General features: G+C 48.1%; 8 protein-coding genes across 8 annotated transcripts; 2 read left to right on the top strand and 6 right to left on the bottom strand.

Moving 5' to 3' along the window:
- Positions 1-160: 160 nt before the first annotated feature.
- On the bottom strand, positions 161-1,455 carry BHQ10_004533 (uncharacterized protein; the record flags this gene model as incomplete). The annotated part of the gene is made up of 4 exons (XM_040876909.1): positions 161-603; positions 656-1,030; positions 1,089-1,176; positions 1,231-1,455. The coding sequence occupies 4 exons, from the start codon at positions 1,453-1,455 to the stop codon at positions 161-163; spliced, it is 1,131 nt and encodes a 376-aa protein (XP_040733037.1).
- A 606-nt stretch (positions 1,456-2,061) lies between these two features.
- BHQ10_004532 (uncharacterized protein) lies at positions 2,062-2,856 on the top strand (the record flags this gene model as incomplete). Its single annotated transcript, XM_040876908.1, has 1 exon — positions 2,062-2,856. One exon carries the CDS (start codon positions 2,062-2,064, stop codon positions 2,854-2,856), a length of 795 nt encoding a protein of 264 aa, XP_040733036.1.
- A 574-nt stretch (positions 2,857-3,430) lies between these two features.
- Positions 3,431-5,128, bottom strand: BHQ10_004531 (uncharacterized protein; the record flags this gene model as incomplete). The annotated part of the gene is made up of 2 exons (XM_040876907.1): positions 3,431-5,018; positions 5,103-5,128. The coding sequence occupies 2 exons, from the start codon at positions 5,126-5,128 to the stop codon at positions 3,431-3,433; spliced, it is 1,614 nt and encodes a 537-aa protein (XP_040733035.1).
- A 2,154-nt stretch (positions 5,129-7,282) lies between these two features.
- BHQ10_004530 (uncharacterized protein) lies at positions 7,283-8,650 on the bottom strand (the record flags this gene model as incomplete). Its single annotated transcript, XM_040876906.1, has 1 exon — positions 7,283-8,650. The coding sequence occupies one exon, from the start codon at positions 8,648-8,650 to the stop codon at positions 7,283-7,285; it is 1,368 nt and encodes a 455-aa protein (XP_040733034.1).
- A 922-nt stretch (positions 8,651-9,572) lies between these two features.
- Positions 9,573-10,130, top strand: BHQ10_004529 (uncharacterized protein; the record flags this gene model as incomplete). Its single annotated transcript, XM_040876904.1, has 4 exons — positions 9,573-9,686; positions 9,766-9,844; positions 9,895-9,965; positions 10,032-10,130. 4 exons carry the CDS (start codon positions 9,573-9,575, stop codon positions 10,128-10,130), a joined length of 363 nt encoding a protein of 120 aa, XP_040733033.1.
- Positions 10,131-10,462: 332 nt separating this feature from the next.
- BHQ10_004528 (uncharacterized protein) lies at positions 10,463-10,932 on the bottom strand (the record flags this gene model as incomplete). The annotated part of the gene is made up of 3 exons (XM_040876903.1): positions 10,463-10,684; positions 10,757-10,816; positions 10,885-10,932. 3 exons carry the CDS (start codon positions 10,930-10,932, stop codon positions 10,463-10,465), a joined length of 330 nt encoding a protein of 109 aa, XP_040733032.1.
- Positions 10,933-11,456: 524 nt separating this feature from the next.
- On the bottom strand, positions 11,457-12,869 carry BHQ10_004527 (uncharacterized protein; the record flags this gene model as incomplete). Its single annotated transcript, XM_040876902.1, has 1 exon — positions 11,457-12,869. The coding sequence occupies one exon, from the start codon at positions 12,867-12,869 to the stop codon at positions 11,457-11,459; it is 1,413 nt and encodes a 470-aa protein (XP_040733031.1).
- A 726-nt stretch (positions 12,870-13,595) lies between these two features.
- Positions 13,596-16,013, bottom strand: BHQ10_004526 (uncharacterized protein; the record flags this gene model as incomplete). Its single annotated transcript, XM_040876901.1, has 2 exons — positions 13,596-15,505; positions 15,554-16,013. 2 exons carry the CDS (start codon positions 16,011-16,013, stop codon positions 13,596-13,598), a joined length of 2,370 nt encoding a protein of 789 aa, XP_040733030.1.
- Between the last annotated feature and the right edge of the window lie 659 nt (positions 16,014-16,672).

Below are 16,672 nucleotides of genomic sequence, written 5' to 3'. Positions count from 1 at the left end.
TGGTCCATGCTCGAGCATCGTCACATCGAATTTATTGAAATGAACTCCGAGAAATTGCCTTACCGATATGGCGCTCTCATGGAAAAGTCAAAACTCTAATCGTATCATTGTTTTAAAGAGCTCTCGCTGCTCCTAGACTCTCTTGACATCGGAAGTCAACTTAAGACCTCAAGGAGTCGCGCATGCTTTGGCTGCTGGCGCTAAGAGGTATGTTCGTAGTAGGGAGAATACCGGTCTTGGGTTTGGCGTTTTGCTTGAACTTGGCAACAGAATACACAATACCGCTGACGAATCCAATGGCAATAGCAGAAACACTGCCTAGAGTGACGGGAGCGTCAAAGAAGACGAGACCGGATACCGCAATGGGGAGTTTGTTCAAGGCTCCAACCATGGAGTAGGTTGTCGATGAGGTAACGCGCATGCACCAGGCGGATGTGTAAGAGATGAAGACGGAAGACAGACCGGAAAGGACCATGGCGATAAGGATGTTTGTTCGGCTGGCAATTGGGAAGTTGCGGGCGATGTTCTCAGCTGACCAGTCCTCAATAAGCAATGTAGCAACGATGAGGACGGGTATAGAGAGCAAGTTGTTGTAGAACATGGCTATAAAAAGTTAGTCCTTTCTTTAAAAGTGCTACAAATGGACTAAGCTTACTGTCAAAGTCTTTGAAGTTGGTCAACTTTATGCGCTTGCGCATGTACAGACTGTAGAACGCAGTACAAATGCAATTGGCCATCATCCAGACATAACCGGCATTCAAAGTCGAAATCTGGGTGCTAGCGTTCGTAGTGGATGTGAGCGCATGCTGAACATCGGCCCAAGCAGCAATAATGGAACTGGCAACCATCAATCCGAAGGAAAACAGAGTGAGACCTGTAACAGCAGAACCGCCAAACCAGAGGACTTCCCCATAAGCGATCAGAATGATGGTCAAGTTCTTGAAGATGGTGTAGACGGGAATCGAAAGGAATTGCAGGGCCTTGGATCCGGTGAAGATCATTCCGATAAGAAGAAGAGTAATGGGGAACCCTAGATAAGGTAGACGATCAGTTTACTGGAATTGACTTCCCTGCCATTGCCAACTTACACTTCTTAGCTTCATCTGTGTTGAAATTGCGAAAGGTTATGAGTCCACCAGCCTTGCAAGCCTGAATAGCGATGATACACACGACGGACTACAACAAAGTCAGTCAAGAACCACACCCACGACCACCGAACGCAGAACACACCTGAACGAGAAGCAGGAGAAAATTGAGATTAAAGTCCAATCCCGACAAGACATATTTGTTCATCACAGTCATCATAATAGAGGAACCGCAATAAGCCAATACAGGCAGAATAGGGTTGTTCGACAGAGCGGCCGACGGGCCGGAGGATGGAGTGTGTCGAAGGGGAGGTGCCTCAAAGGCTCTGCCTTGTTCCATCTTCTCGTCTGTTCTTTTGTCGTCTGCCATGATGATAGAGGAAGTGTTGATCGCGTGCGTGAGGAGGTTCGTTCGTTGCGTTCAAACTTGGAAGTGGATGACGCGGCTTAAGATTTTGACAGCGCGCGTTGAAAGGTCGTACGCTGTGAAAGTCTGGCCGGAATTGAGCAAAGCGTTGACCAAAGGCGTGACCAGACAAAATATAACTAGAAGAAAGAAAAATGGACGAAGGAAATGTCAAGTAATTGTTCAAGCCAAGTTGGTCTATACGCAGGGGGAAAAAGGAAGGAAGTAAGACAAGACAAGCAAACTGGGCGTTACGGCTGTGGCTCAGCGATAAGCATCCCCATTGGCCGACGGCCGGAAATGGCTTGTAATTAATGTGGTATTATTGGTACGTACACGTACGTACATCGAAGGTCTAGAGCCGGTCGATTTGGGTTGGTATGATACGACGTGTATCAATATATGGTAATTTCGAACTGTATTGGTCTGTATTGCAATGGACATTTAGTTACTTGCCCAAATTGTACCCCCGCCGAAAAGTTGGAGTATACAGACCCTTCGACGAAACGATCATAATTCACGTTCTCTCAGACCAGACATTCAATTGGTACACTAATTCATAACGCCAACATGTCCAATCCAGCCCCCCTCGACGCCAAAGTCTCCTCAATCCTCGGTCAAAAATTCGACTCCTCAAGAACCGACCCCGATGACCTCGATGAAGACGCCCTGTTCGACGAACTTGAAAAGGAAGATGACACCGCCTACCGTGCCCACCGTCTTGAACAGCTACACAAAGAAGTCGTATCCGCAAAGGAAGCACTTAAACAAAAGCCCCACAACAACAGCAGCAGTAACACTACAACCATAGATGCCTTCTATCCCACCTTAGTCGACGACCGGGCCGTGCTAGACCTTACAACGAATAACGAGCGCTGCATTGTTCATTTCTCGCACACGGATTTTGCGCGCTGCGCAGTCATGGATGAGCATTTACGACTTCTCGCACCGCGGCATCATGAAGTCCGGTTTGCGCGCGTGGATGTACGAAATTGTCCCTTCGTCGTTGAGAAACTCAATATCCGTGTTCTACCCTGCGTTATAGGATTTGTTGATGGTAATGGGAAAGAGCGGATTATTGGGTTTGAAGGGTTGGTGTCGATTGGGAAGAGTGCGCTCAGGGGCAAAGGGGCAGATAATTTTAGGACGACGGATTTGGAGAAGAGGTTGTTGTCTGCGGGGATCTTGGTGAGGGGGAAATATGTTGAGGAGATGAGAGGGTTGGGGCACGATGATGACGAGGGTGAGGGCAGTGAGAGTGACTTGGAGGATGAGAGGAGAGGGAAGTCGTTGCGGAAGGGAATACGGGATGGGACGAGTAAGCAACGTTATGCTGAGGATGATAGTGAGGATGATTGGGATTGAGGTCTGTATTTTGCGAACTGGACGCACATACAAGATGATCTTCTAAATGAAGATAGTGCCGTGTTTCCTCAATGCCCACCAGAGAATGGTATCGGTCAGCATGAGACGGCCGGTCTGAAGTCCTCTAGACTCAGGGTTCTAGTAGTGGATTGCCTGAAGAACACTTGACTAGAAATAGATCAAGAGATCAGTACAATTAAGGATATGAGCTATCATCAGGCTCCGATATACATACAATATACCCATTACTTCAAGTCGTTACCAATCCCCTTCTGATCCGAAGTATACAATTTCAATGTCTGCAAGGTGCTATTTCTGCATGATCGTACAGTTACAATGAAGGATGAAAGAAAGACGGACACCGACCGAGACAAGAAATAAGAAATTGAGAGCACCATATTTTAATACAAGCATAAATAATGCAAAAGAAACAGCGAAATACAAGACAGAGCAACCTGGATCTAAGCAAACGCAAAGACAATGTCCTCATTCGGAGGATGATTGAATACAACACAATCATAACGTAAAAGGATATCGCGGCAGAAGAAGTAGACATCATAGAAAAGACCGATCATTAGATCGCTACCGTTTTCATCTCACCCAGATTCTCTGAGTCCAGATCAAGAGAAGTTGCCTCTGAAGATGAAGTATGTTTCGATGTCTTTTCATTGACAGAAATGTCCTTCAAAGGCCCGGAAATCTCCTTTATAGGATCACTCTGTACCACCGGAGTGGCCATCTCTAGAAGGTCTTCTCCAGGAGATTCCTTGATTGGTGCCTCTTTGGAAGGAAAATCTTGGGCACGGTCGTTAGAAGTAACCGGGCTCGACGCCTCTTCGGTCACTCGCGCAAGAGGACTCGAGACACCGAACTGCGTTTTAGGGCTCTGTGTCTGCACACGATTGCTGAAACGATGAGGGGATCGTCCACGTTCTTCACTCGGTGCGGGACTGCCGTAAGGAGAGTTTCGTGACTTGTCGACATTCGTATTCAATCCCAGGCCGTTTGTAGACCTCCGGCGCGGTCGGCGTCCATATTTCTGATCTACTCTCCAGCGGAGAATCTCCAAATAGGGCGGTTCCACGTTCTGTTTTCTGAATGGCTTCAACTTGAGCTCACCGGTCTCTTCATCTACCAAGACGAACGGGCTGGCGAAATCATCCGCAACTTGGGCGAGGAATGCTGCCCATGACCGAGCAACCACATATTTGCAATCGTAGTCACGCCCGAAAATGATAACTTGACCCCATTTACCTGCTGGACCAGGAGCAAGATCGACAGCGATACAGTTGCCGCCCCAATCACGCGCAAGAGGGATCCAACCGGGATGCGCATAAGTCTTCTGAATAGCACGAGGAGGTTGCGAGTCTTGACGATCTATAAGCTCCTGCCTCCATAGCGGGTTCGAGGCTTGATGTTGTTGAGAGGGACCGGCCGAAGACGAAGAAGCACCAAATGCCTTAGACGGAACCTGAGGTGGAACGATGGTCGAGCTTGAAAAGTATTCTTCTGCAACGGTTCGCCAATTCCTCCACTCATGAACAATTTCCTCGCAGTCTAGCAGCATACAGCCAAACATAATTCCTGTCGGTTGTCCACCGCGCTCTTGACCATCATGGACCATCAGCGACTCACGAACCTCGAGAGGTAAGCTGATATCTAATTCGTGCTCCAGCTCGTTGACATCATTTTGCGTACAGCCTTCGCCCAATTGATCGAATAGCTCCGGGTAGTTGTCCTCGGCCCAGCGATCGATCTTCTTCCAGGAATGAGTGACTGGCGGTGGTGGAGGGGCGCCGTCGTGGAAACTTTGCATCTGTATTTCGCCCAAGCCAGAGCCATCGGCATTGCCAGCCTGATCGCTCGATCTTCTAGATTGCGACACAAGTGATCGCATGCCCGGTGAATATGGACGATTAGGGGAGCCTATGCCTCTTGGGGAACCAGTCCAGCCATTAGAGTTTGTCTTGGTGATTTCTTCTTCCTCAAAAGGCGAGGAGAGATCGGGACGAGAGTCTGCTGCAGTAGCTACGGAAGTGAGTGTATCATGACGGCTTGAATTGAGGGGGACGTGCTGGCCGGTCCGATAAGGAGAATCGTGGGACGCATGGCGATCATTGGAGGTCATGGTATGCCAGAAGGAACGCCATGCCGAGTTAATGCTATTTGAGTTAGACGACGAAGAGTAAACATAGAACAGAACCAAGGTTTGGTTCGGGTCGAGTCCAAGGAAATGGATAACTTACGAGCCAGAGACAGTTTGCGGAGGCATGACGAGGAACTTGAGTATTTCGAAGATGGGTAGCTTTAAATGGAAGGAACGTCGGGATATCGAAAAGGAAATTAATAGTCGACCGATCAACAGTTCATTTGGAAAGATTGCTCGGCGGACACGCGCAGCCTGCAGTCCACGCTTGATAAAGATTCAAGTATGATGATGCTGCTGGTGACAGGGTGACACATGCAGGGGGTACCCGAGAGCGTGATAATTAGAGTATGTACGTCGAAGCGCTTGTACAATCTCTCGAGAGAACGATCGAAACCCAATCGATGGGAGTAAAACAAAACAGCTAGACGCGGCGGTATGTACGCGAGAAGAACGAGTCGAATGGCGGCGGCAGTTGACTTTGACCCCGGATTGGTGAATCTTTACCACTGACGATTTTGTATGAGAAAAACAAAATGTCAATTGATTTGATGGTGGGAAGCGAGGGACAACAAGGGAAAGACTCGATCAAGGGCGAGTCCGCTGTGTTTATAATTGGGAGGCAGATATACAAACGAGGAGAAAACGAGAGAAGATGAGGTCAGAGTGGATGAAAGCAGTCAGTCAAGTCAGGGAGGTCGCTAATAAGTAGTACGCAGGCGTGATTTCCTGCTGCGCTGGAAGTTGGCTGTTTCTGCCTGAGAAATGAGGGTGTGGCTTGGTGGAGTCGCGGCGGTCAGAAGTGCGCTCTGATTGGACGGAGGCGAACATGATCTGAGCCAATCAACGGGCGTTGAGGGCACAATGTTGTCCTCCCGGATCGTTATCGGCCAGATTGTTACTTGCAGAAGATATTTGTGACAGGTCTTATCATGTACATGTATAGACTCAATATCATATATGCTCTTTCAAGTTTCTTGATAGGATCATTCTGTACAAAATGGCTCCGAAGTGGCATCAAGGTTGAACCGCCAAGACACAACCGTAAGATTAACCCGTGGATGATGGACATGAACAGGGAGGCCCGTTCGTCCCTGACGGTACTGGTTACAGTAATTTCATTACACTTAGCCACTCTTCAGCCACATTTTACGCTCAACACCCAATAACGGCCATCTTGCAGCCCGGATAGATATCCACTGCTCGGTAATTATGTTTCAACCAGCTGTAAATTATCGATTGCGCGTGCACATGGTTCTTCATTTTCGGTAATCATTCCTCAACTTGAGACTTGGATGTTCAAAATCTGAATGAAGTTTAACTAAATCCTATGAGACAACACATAATCATCAACAAACATCAACCGAGCCACGTATCCGTCTGTTCGCGGTATTCGCCACCTCGACATGTCGCCTCCAGATACGTATTGTACATACCAGTTGACGTACGTACGTCGATCAATTGTGGCTTKCCGCTAACGGAGCGAAAAWAGATTTAGCTCGTCCATATACTCATGATATAGGGGCGAGTTTCAGTTTTTGGTCATTACCGTCATTTAATCAAGAAAACCAGGGGCATAGAGAAGGAAATATACGTGTAAATGAGAAATGAGATTTGCATATAAAGAGTGGATATAGTTGGAGCTAAAGGAGAAATCGCAAAGGAAAAAATAGAAGGAAAACAAACAAAAGCATCTGCTGTCAAGATATGGTCTCGAAATCGAATCTGCGATCAAACACCGAAAAGAGTGACCGAGCAGTAACGCCCCAAGCACCCAAGTCATAAAAGCATGCCATCCAGGTGATGACAACATGCTGTAAGTTTCCGGACTCCCTGTAATGAATGTAGAAAACAGCAAGCCGACATCTCAGAATCCAGAAATATGAGCCCGCATAGATTAGAAATAAGATTCCCAAATACCCATTGCGCAAAGACACGTGAAACTGTCACCCATAAAATCCCACCGAAAATGCGATATGAAAATTCCTCGTCCCAAACCGATTCACGGCAATGCATATGGTATCTGTAAAACGAAAATGATGAGCTACAAAAACCAATGATTCGCTCAGAACCGAAATCGAAAACAAAGCCCCGGAAATAGACGAAAGTAAGGACCCCAAAACATATCAACTCATGTTCTAATCGAATGACGCGCAATGTTCTTTCGAAACCTCATGACAACGTAGATGCCGAAAAATTATCAAACGGAGCAACTAAAAGAGTGTAAAACATGAAGAAAAGACCCTGCCGAAAGGCAGAAATGTAATCAAAGTGGCGTAATCAAGCCAGAGAACTTTGGACTCCGTTGGGTTGCATACTCGGAGTCATATCCAACTTCAAGATCCGTCGGAGATCATCTTCCATTTTCTTGGTATCAGACTCTGGCTGACGTGGAGGCGGAGTAGATTGTAGTCTAGCATTAAAAGGAGATGGTGAGTGGTATCTCTGCGAAGGTTGGGCATTTCGGTAAGGCGACTGGAAGGGCGGCCCATACTGATTTGGCCTGGCGGCATTGACCGGACTTGCGTAAGGCGAAGCATCTCGATGGAACGAAAATGGATTGACATTTTCAGCATAGGCCTGCGGAGGAGATATGTAAGAGTTGCCTGGTCGACCTGTAGTTTGCTGAACATGGCCATTGAAAGAGACAGGAGTAGGAGGCCCAGAATTGGCGTGTTGCTGCACATTAGCAGTATATCCTACACCTCCGTTTGGAAAATAACCATGCGCCGGACCTTTGGGATGGGGAGATGCTGATGCAGGACGTTGAGGACGAGGGTTCAGTAATAGATGCTTTAGTTCCTCGGTCTTAATCTTTCGTTGAGCATCATCCAAATCTGTTGCTGTTTGCTGCGGAGTACCATTGGCCGTCAACGCATTCATTTTCTGTTTGTATGAAGAAACCGGGGTCGAATATGTTGGAGTGCTCCTGTCGGAGCCATCGAGCTCAAGTGAGAATATCCCATTTGAAGAATGCTCTTGGCGCTGACTGGCTGAAGAGACGTCAGTGGAGCCTGAAACTATGCTTTTCGAAACAGCCTCAGGGCTCTGCTGAGTTTTGACTCGCGCATCAATGGCAGCCTTGAAAAGAAAGTCCAGAGGAGAAGGTTCGTGGTTGATCCGAGTAGCGCTGGCTTTAGGCTTTGAGGGAGTAAGCTCCGGCGCTGACTCTTCCTCCAACTCGTCGTCAAGGTCTAGGGAAGCAGAAAGACCGGAATCGGGAACAGATTTGGAAAAGAACGATGGCATCGGGAGGGCAGACGGTGCAGGAGACGCATGGAAAGTAGGACCGGCATAATGTGGGCTATCTTTGAGCTGCGGCGGAGAAGTTATGCTAGGCTGCGACGAAGTATGGCGATGGTTCACGCCGTTGCTGTAGGCAGGATTGGCTGGGCGAGKGTTTTCTCGGGACTTCTTGGCGGAGCGATTGTCACTCTTCTTGCGTGAGCCGTTGTGTTCTGCGTTGTAAACACCCGGTGTACCTGTCGCGAAGTAGTCGTTGGGGCTTGAGATACGAGGCGGTGATGAAGGAGGCGTCGAAAGCATGACAGTCTTGGCCTGAGAGGCAGGKGKGTTATTCCTTTTCTGTTGCCGTTTAGGATTGCGTGATCCTTTCATAGGTGTTGTTGTCACTTGTTGAGTCGACATGGCGACAGATTTGGTGGCTTAAAAAATAGGCAGCCTGTTGGAGAGAGTAGGAAAGAAAATAAAGAAACAAAGCACCGGGTAAGATAAGAAGACAGATAAACACAGTCGTAGTAAATGGCTATGATATGTGCACAAAGAGCCGCCCAGCGGTCTTCTTAGAAGAAATGCTAAGAGGATCGGAAGACGTATTAACTCAAAGACAAGTGTTATGAGAGCGTAAAAACAGATCTATCACAATAGATGAAGCGTCGTGGGAAGTGCCGATGAATGATGATGGCACCGTATGTTTCGAGACGAAGATCGAGGAAAACAAATAAGAGGCGGTAGAAACCGGCGGAGGGATCATAGCTGCATTGTCTCGGATTCTGCTCAATGGAAAGTGTGTGAATGGAAATTATTGGTGCGAAAGAGCATGCATCTTGATCGTTGGGGGATGTCGAGGAGAGTGATGTTGAAGAAGAAAGAAGTGAGATGAGGTTGAGTGAAGTTGGAAGTCTAAGGCTCGCGGAATCGACCGGTCGACGAGTCAGGTGTTGCGCCTGCCAGTTGGGTTGCTGCGAAGTGGGGGAACTGGCTGCCCGCAAGGTTGCCACTGCCAACCGCAACAGGCAGCCTCCAGACGGCTTCAACAACATACTTTTTGAGGACCTTCGGCCTGTACTCTACTTGTTTATTTTGAAAGCTCTCCGACTCAAATCGCGACTTTGACTTGGCTGATTCCGGCTATCTGCACCTTTGTTGCACACGTGTGCAGCGATTTGCCAGAAAATCATCATCAATACTTATCGGCTCTGACTGGTATCTAAGTTGGTGGCTGTAGCTACCCACTATCACTCACTAAGCAACCACCTACCCCAACACTGCCTCGTCGAATCCATACATTCATCCACCAACACCTTACATCCAATCAATATCATCAATCATGGCCGATGTGGAAATGCAAGATGCAAGCTCAGCAAAAGACAAGGCTGTAAAGACCTCGAAGAACGCAGCTGGCGAAGCCTCCGAGGGCAAGAAGCGCTTCGAAGTCAAGAAGGTGAGCACCACTTTTTCCTGACGTCTTCAGTCTGCTCTCACACCAAAGAAATCTTAAAAACTAACTGCATTTGCTATAGTGGAATGCCGTTGCTCTCTGGGCCTGGGATATCGTCGTCGATAACTGCGCTATTTGCCGTAATCACATCATGGACTTGTGTACGTTTGGCTTGATTTGCTACGAGTTGAAAGAGTCTAACACGACTTAGGTATTGAATGTCAAGCAAATCAAGGGTCATCCACCACAGAAGAGTGTACAGTGGCATGGGGTATCTGCAACGTGAGTTTACTTCCAAGCTTCCAACACCATGCGAAGACTTGCTAATCAGCTGTTTCCGACTACTAGCACGCCTTCCACTTCCACTGCATCTCTCGATGGTTGAAGACTCGACAAGTTTGCCCGCTAGATAATAGAGACTGGGAATTCCAGAAGTACGGCCGATGAAAGCGTCCCATCCTCGATTATGATATTCGATATTCTGCGTTCCGGGTCCGGTTTCTCACAATTTGCTGCGCATTTCTGGCTAGAAAAGAAAGGGCATTTGCTGTGCTTGTTAGATCAGAATCCGCGCTTGATCGGCCGCAGACATGCGGCGATTTACGTCATTTAGCTACTGGGAAGTTGTAGGATTGATATAATGACTCATGACGAAAATGCATAACTATCCCTCAAAATTTAGACAGTAAATACGCAGTAAGAAGAACGCCAAGTTCGCTAAAACAGATGGTATTGCATCAACATATATCTTCGATAACCATAAATTTCCACAGACCTATCTATCCAACCTTGACTCCATCGACAACAATACCCGGCACATTGATTTCCGGAGAGGTTGTACTCCGATTACTGCCCGTAGAATTGAGCCACTTCTCTGGATTCCTATTGTAGAACGGCCACGGCGGAATTACAACGAGTCCTGTGAACGCGGTGCCCGCGAGTCCGATCCAGAGTGTGAGGTAGATGTCTTGTTGGACGTAGCCGACGATGAAGGCCGTGATCTATTGCAGAGGTATTAGCATCGTTCTAAGATGCGTGTGGATCTGAGTCGGGAGTGAGTGATAGGGACGTACCCCGGATATGATGAGGAGAATTGTTGAGAGGGTCTCCGCGAGATGTTGGCCGTGAAAGTCCTGTATAACATGTTAGCGACCAACGATGACTTGGAGAGGCATGGAGCTTGATTCGTGGCTGTACTCACGATTTGGCCTTCGAAAGCGTCCTGGATCGGAGCGAGGATATTGTCCATATTTTATAATTCTTGTTGATGCGGTCGAATGCAAAAAACGATAGTGAAGACAATATGAATGTAATTATTGTAGAAGATGGAGTAAGGCATAGTTGGCTCTTAGTCCGGAGGCTCTGATTTGTTAGGAGCTTGTCGGTGGGTCCATGCTGATGCGCCAATGACCGTGGATCTTCTATTTGATCATTATTCGGCCCTCTACATGGTAGGGCATAGTTGGAGCTACAATGGCATATTCATCGGATAGTAGCGATGTTAGGTCTCATTGAGCCTAATGGTCTAGATTTCGATAGTGATAATATCTTTGCCTGACTTGACTAAATTGTCCTTTCGTGTCTACGTTCTACTAGACGAGGCATTCAGCTATGCATGCCAGGAAATTATCTTCAGTGTTCTATCAGGAAGAACGCTTGTATTGCTTGTGATACTCTAAGGTACTGTAGGAATAGTAATACAGATAACAGAAAGTGGTATGGGTATCAACATAATCATTACTTCTTACTAATCATCAATCATAAACAGCCAAGCTACTTCCTCCTCGGCGTCGGAGTCCACATATTCCTCAACCCAGAGGAAGACGAAGAGTGTTTCGGTGTCTTCCCCACTTTGGCCAGGAGTTTTTGCGCTGCCGGCGTCAACGGCTTTCCCTGCGGCGTCTTGCTTCCAATGGGGGTACGTAAGCGCGATGATGATGACGATGACGAGAACATCGGGTTAGGACTGCTGGGGAACCGTGGCACGTCATTACTCCCTATAGCGACGCCTGCTTTCTCAGCTCTCTTTTTCTGCGCCACGCGATCCACCATTCGGTGATGGAGATCTTCGCGTTTTCTGTTTTCCTTAATATTGAATGGATTCGGCGTTGTGTCGCCGGGCGACCGCTCGCTGGCTAGAAGTCGCAGACGCTCGTAGACGGCTCCGTCGTCTTCTTCTGGTTCGTCCTCGTCGACGAACGCGTATCCATTCACACGTGGCGTTTCGCTACCTGTGTATTCTCCTCCTACGGATGAATCATCCGTGTGCCGTACTCTGCCAGCGATTGCATCTTTGATGGCGCTGAGAGAAGGAGATGCTGGTACTGCCGACTCTTCGGACCCAAATGCAGTACTACTATCAATCCTCGTATTTCCATACACAACTTGCTTAGGTCCAGCTTTCGAAGCCGCCTCCGCTTTCTGCTGGCGAGTCTCGTGCTGCTCTTCCACAGAACCGGGCGTGAACATGAAAGAATTCTCCACGGCAGATTTCCACGTATCCGGCACCGCGGGCCTAGAATCCAAATCCGTAGTAATAATCAGCTCCTTGCTAGTACTGACTTCACCTTGTCCTTCGATCCGTTTCGCTTCTCTTTGGCGGTGCGCAATCTGTCGCGCAGACAAAATCTTATTCCCGCTCCATTTCCAAGCATATTTTTCCCTTCGTTTCGCATTCTGTTTATCCAGTAGACTGTTGAACGACTCGTTATCTTCGCTGGTATATTTGGCTTGAAACGAGTTCAAACTCAGGTTCGACACATCAAGGTGATCCTTCGAAGAGACACCCGATACCGTCGAACGGGGAGTCGCATCGACGGATACTGGTGTGTCGCTGCCCCATCTAGTTGTCGTCGGTGTATCCATCACATTTCGATACGGCGTACTTGTTCCCCTCCTAGCTGAGTTACTTCCAGGCGTCATTACTTCAGATAATCTCTTGCCCGCTCGCGCAATCCATTCCTTATCTTTGGAATCGTAAGCATCGAGAAATTCCTGTTTCGTTTGCATTTCCAGTAAACCTGGAAAAAAGTCGCGCGCTATGATGTGCGATAATGCGTCCGTGTAGCTGTCTTCGTCTAGGACTGTAGAGGGTCGTTTGATCTTCTTGGCCGGTGGCGGAGGAGGCATCAAGGCCATGTCGATGTCCGCCTGTCGCTTGACGATGGCTTGTGAGGGGGATGTCATTTTGAATATTTCGCTCTTGTAAAAGGGTTGTCGGTCTTTGCGGTGCCCTCTTTATTCACTCAGATAGACTCCGACATGGTGTACTTGTGTTATTTTTGATTGATGAAGATTAAAGTGAGTTGTAAATGCAAGTTGAAGGTGACGCTTTGATGCCAAGACCGCCTCATAGGCAAGCCCGCGCTATTCCTGTCCAGGCAAGTGATGCACAGCGCTGTCATCTGATCGCAGAATGAGCTGTTCAGCCTTCACCACATCATCAGTTACGTAGTTTACACATCTACTCATATACTTAGAGGACTTCTCGCTTGAATAAATCCTAAATATATTCAGAATAACCACTTGTCCAGCACTTTCCCCACGCAAAATATGCAAATGCAGTCATGATAAACCTCAGTACTCCATCCGTACAGGCACCTGTCTATATGAACTTTTCTGTGCACACGATAGTTCAAACAAATCAGAGACATCCAAAAGGCTGTCCGAAAGCAAATACAGCAAAAGAAAAACAAGCCTCCAGGACATCATTTCCTATTCCCAGTCAACCCGGACTGATTGAAGACCATAAAATATAACAGGCTCAAAGAAAACAATAAGTAACGACCGTGGCAACCCAATGGATAAATGATTGAAAGGAAAAACAGAAAGATCGTCACGTCATATACAAATATAGAAAGAGAGATGGCTATTGCCAACTCAAATGGTTGGTGGTAGTGTTGGAACATAAATTTATTGCATAGTGGGGAAAAGGGAGTATCCAGCTCGGCTTTTCCGCTTTTGCGCAGCCAGCGATTGTCGAATCGCGAATGGAAGGCCCTGAGCCGATTGTTGCAGCGTCTGCTCGTCGTGGTCAAGAGCAGAGGTGGATCTTGTTCGATCATGGGTCGGAGATGGCGATGGATACGGCAGATCCACGACATGGATGCTACTGTTGCTACCAGCGGAGCGAAGCTTCGCCAGCGCACTCAATTCTGAGCCCAAGCTCTTGACTGGGCGATGAATAGAGAAGCCAGGTCGAGTCGTTTCAACTAGTTGGGGATGCTCGAGCGATTCGATGCTCTCCCGAATAGTGTTCTCACGGCTGCTGTTGGCACTGTTCGTCAACTCTGGAACGCTAGTTGTTGAAGTCGATGAGCGGTGTTTGCGCACAATGGATGCTGCGCGCGACAGAATGACGCTTTCTTGAGAGTTGTACTTGCTGATTTGCGAGTAGCTACTCCTAGGAGATGCCGTAACGTCAACTGGATGAGACGTCTGCGTATAGTACTGAAACTGACGATCAGGATCATCTCCGACTGCGAGGAAGCTTTCATAAGCAGTTTCGTTATCGACATCGTCTGTCTCAAGCTTTTTCGGGTATTCGTGGCCAGCAGTACCAGCGTGGAAAAATTCAGCATGAGCAGCGCCGTCACTCAAAGGAGTCAAAGCCTCGTGTGATCTGGTGAGAACTGATTGCGCCGAGCCTGGATCCAAGTCCGGAGTGGCTGGKATCGAGCTGGCGTTCACTTGGAGGTAATGGGGTTTCAGGCTCTGAGTGTGGACTGTTCGTGAAGGCATTTCAGTGCCTGGTGCTGTCCTCGAGGTATCCAAAGAGAGCCGACTCCAGTCAAATTCACAATCTGCTACAGCTTCATGTTCATAACAAAAGTCGATGTCTTCCTCCCATGCCATGGGGAATTGGCCAAAACCAGCAATCGAAGTACGCCTTGTTGTATCGCTGGCTTGCGAGACGGGTGAGTCCTGGATAATCGGTTGGAAATCGGGCAGAGTAGGCGATGTGATCTCTTCAGTGAATGACAGCTGCGAATCCTGAACAATGATTATAGACTCGTGAGCAGGAGCAGCGGATGCCTTGGCATCGTTCGCGACAACCTCATTAATGCTTCCTGATATTGACATGAGACGGGATGCGCGCGCAACCCCTTCATCCGTTTCTTTCGTCTCATCTTCTTCTGGAACATCCTCCAAATCGGACAAGTAGCTGTTGATGAAAGCCGTGGTGGATTTGCCATCATCATCGATGCTAAGATCATCAGTAGTCTCGAACTGGCCACTCATCATCCCAGGGCTGAGTTCGGGTTGGAAAATTCCGGCAAGATCGATGCGGTCCAGTGAGGAGACCTTATGGAATGGTGCGCCATCCAGTGATGGGTATTCATAGTCGCGAATGCCAGGCTGTATGTTCACTCCAAGTAGTTCATCGATGGCCAGAGTTGTCGGCTCGGGTATGTCCGACTGAATTTGGCGGGAAGACACACGTGGCGGAGCAGCAATAGATGGTGATGGTGGCAACGGCTTGTTTAAACGAGAGACAGGGCGTGAGAAGTTCTCAATTCTTCCTGGCGACTTTGGCTCACGCGGTGATACTGGAGGACTTCTTCTCAAAGGTGATGTAGGCGATGTAGGTTGTCGTTCCTCCAATTCGTCTGCATTCTCGTCGAAGGAGTCGTCCGAACGAAGCGCTTGAGCGCGAATACCTTTCAAGCCAGGCTCCGGCGTTTGAGAAGCTTGAATGACAGAGAACTCTTCAACTAGCTCGACATTGCTGGTGTTGTCCAGAGCTTGGAACTGCGTTGAGCTAGTGTGGGTTACGTGATGAAAATTATAAGGCTCCGAAATGATACGTTTTAGTTGATCATCTATGCTGATCAGCGTAAAACATCAATGCAAGAGAGTTAAAATCTTACTTGACTCGTTCTTCTTGAGCTTGGGGACTCTCTGAAAAACTTTCGAGACCTCAAACCGAGCAGCACTCTTGCCGAATTCGTCCTCTTCCTCTAGTGTCGTAGCAATCACATTCAATTTACTGCCCTGGCGGCGCAGTATACGACTTCCTCGAACCAGCAAGGACCTAGCAACATTCTCGGAAGTCTTTTCCTCATGCGGGACTGGCGACGCTGGATGCTCGCCGTAACTGAGAGACTCAGCGGGCGGTTGCCGTGTGGGGGCGGATGAGACGTTGGTGGTGTTGCTTCTAGAGCGGGAAGAAAACATTGACAATCTTTTGGGGCTGTTGACATTGGCACTCGACTTGGAGCGGCTGTGGAAAGAATGTTCCGAGAAGTCACTTGTAGATGATGTCGGTGGCCGCTGAGAAAAGTCCATGTCGTCTTGCCAGGAATCCGGGGATATTGTTCTGGAAGCCATGTTGTTGACAAATCAGGGAATATTGATGATATCGAGTCAATTGTTGTTGAACATACATACGAAAGATGCGCCTGGAATTATTGTTGGTAATTGAGATGGTGTATCATCATACCGCTGTAGCGACAGCGACAGCAATGCAATTGACCCGGTGTCAATGGGAGACAGTTATTAATTTCTAAAATCCAGTTGTGCATTCCCTGGAAGATACAGTATTGGGAGGTTGCGACACGAAATCAATGAGTGAAAGGGGTGTATCAGGACGTGGGAAGGCAGTGGGAGTGAGATGAGGCAGCCCACGCGGGTAAACTATCAGAAGAAAGAAAGAGAGACTGTATACACAGCAAGAGAGTAAGAGAGAGAGAGAGAGAGAGAAGTCCCGGTGATGCTAAAGAGAGGTTAATAATGAGTGAGTAATAGGAATGAGGGAGAGAGAGACAGAAAGGAGACGAGAGAGTGTGACAGAAGAGAGACAAGCTGGGGAAAGATGCTAGCGGGAAGGTGAGCCAGAGAAAGAGAGGTTTTCGTGCTTGCCCTTTTCGAGCAGGCCGACCCCACAAGCCAGGACGGGGGCTGATCTTCACTTTGGAACGAACTAGACTGGATACTGCGCGGGATCAAGGATTCATTTAAATTCAATTGAATTGAATCTGGATGGGGGC

Source organism: Talaromyces amestolkiae, assembly GCF_001896365.1.
Source record: "Talaromyces amestolkiae strain CIB chromosome Unknown scaffold7.1, whole genome shotgun sequence".
In the NCBI taxonomy this organism is placed as follows: domain Eukaryota; kingdom Fungi; phylum Ascomycota; class Eurotiomycetes; order Eurotiales; family Trichocomaceae; genus Talaromyces; species Talaromyces amestolkiae.
Note: the sequence above shows the minus strand (reverse complement) of the source record. Positions and strands in the feature narration are given on the sequence as shown.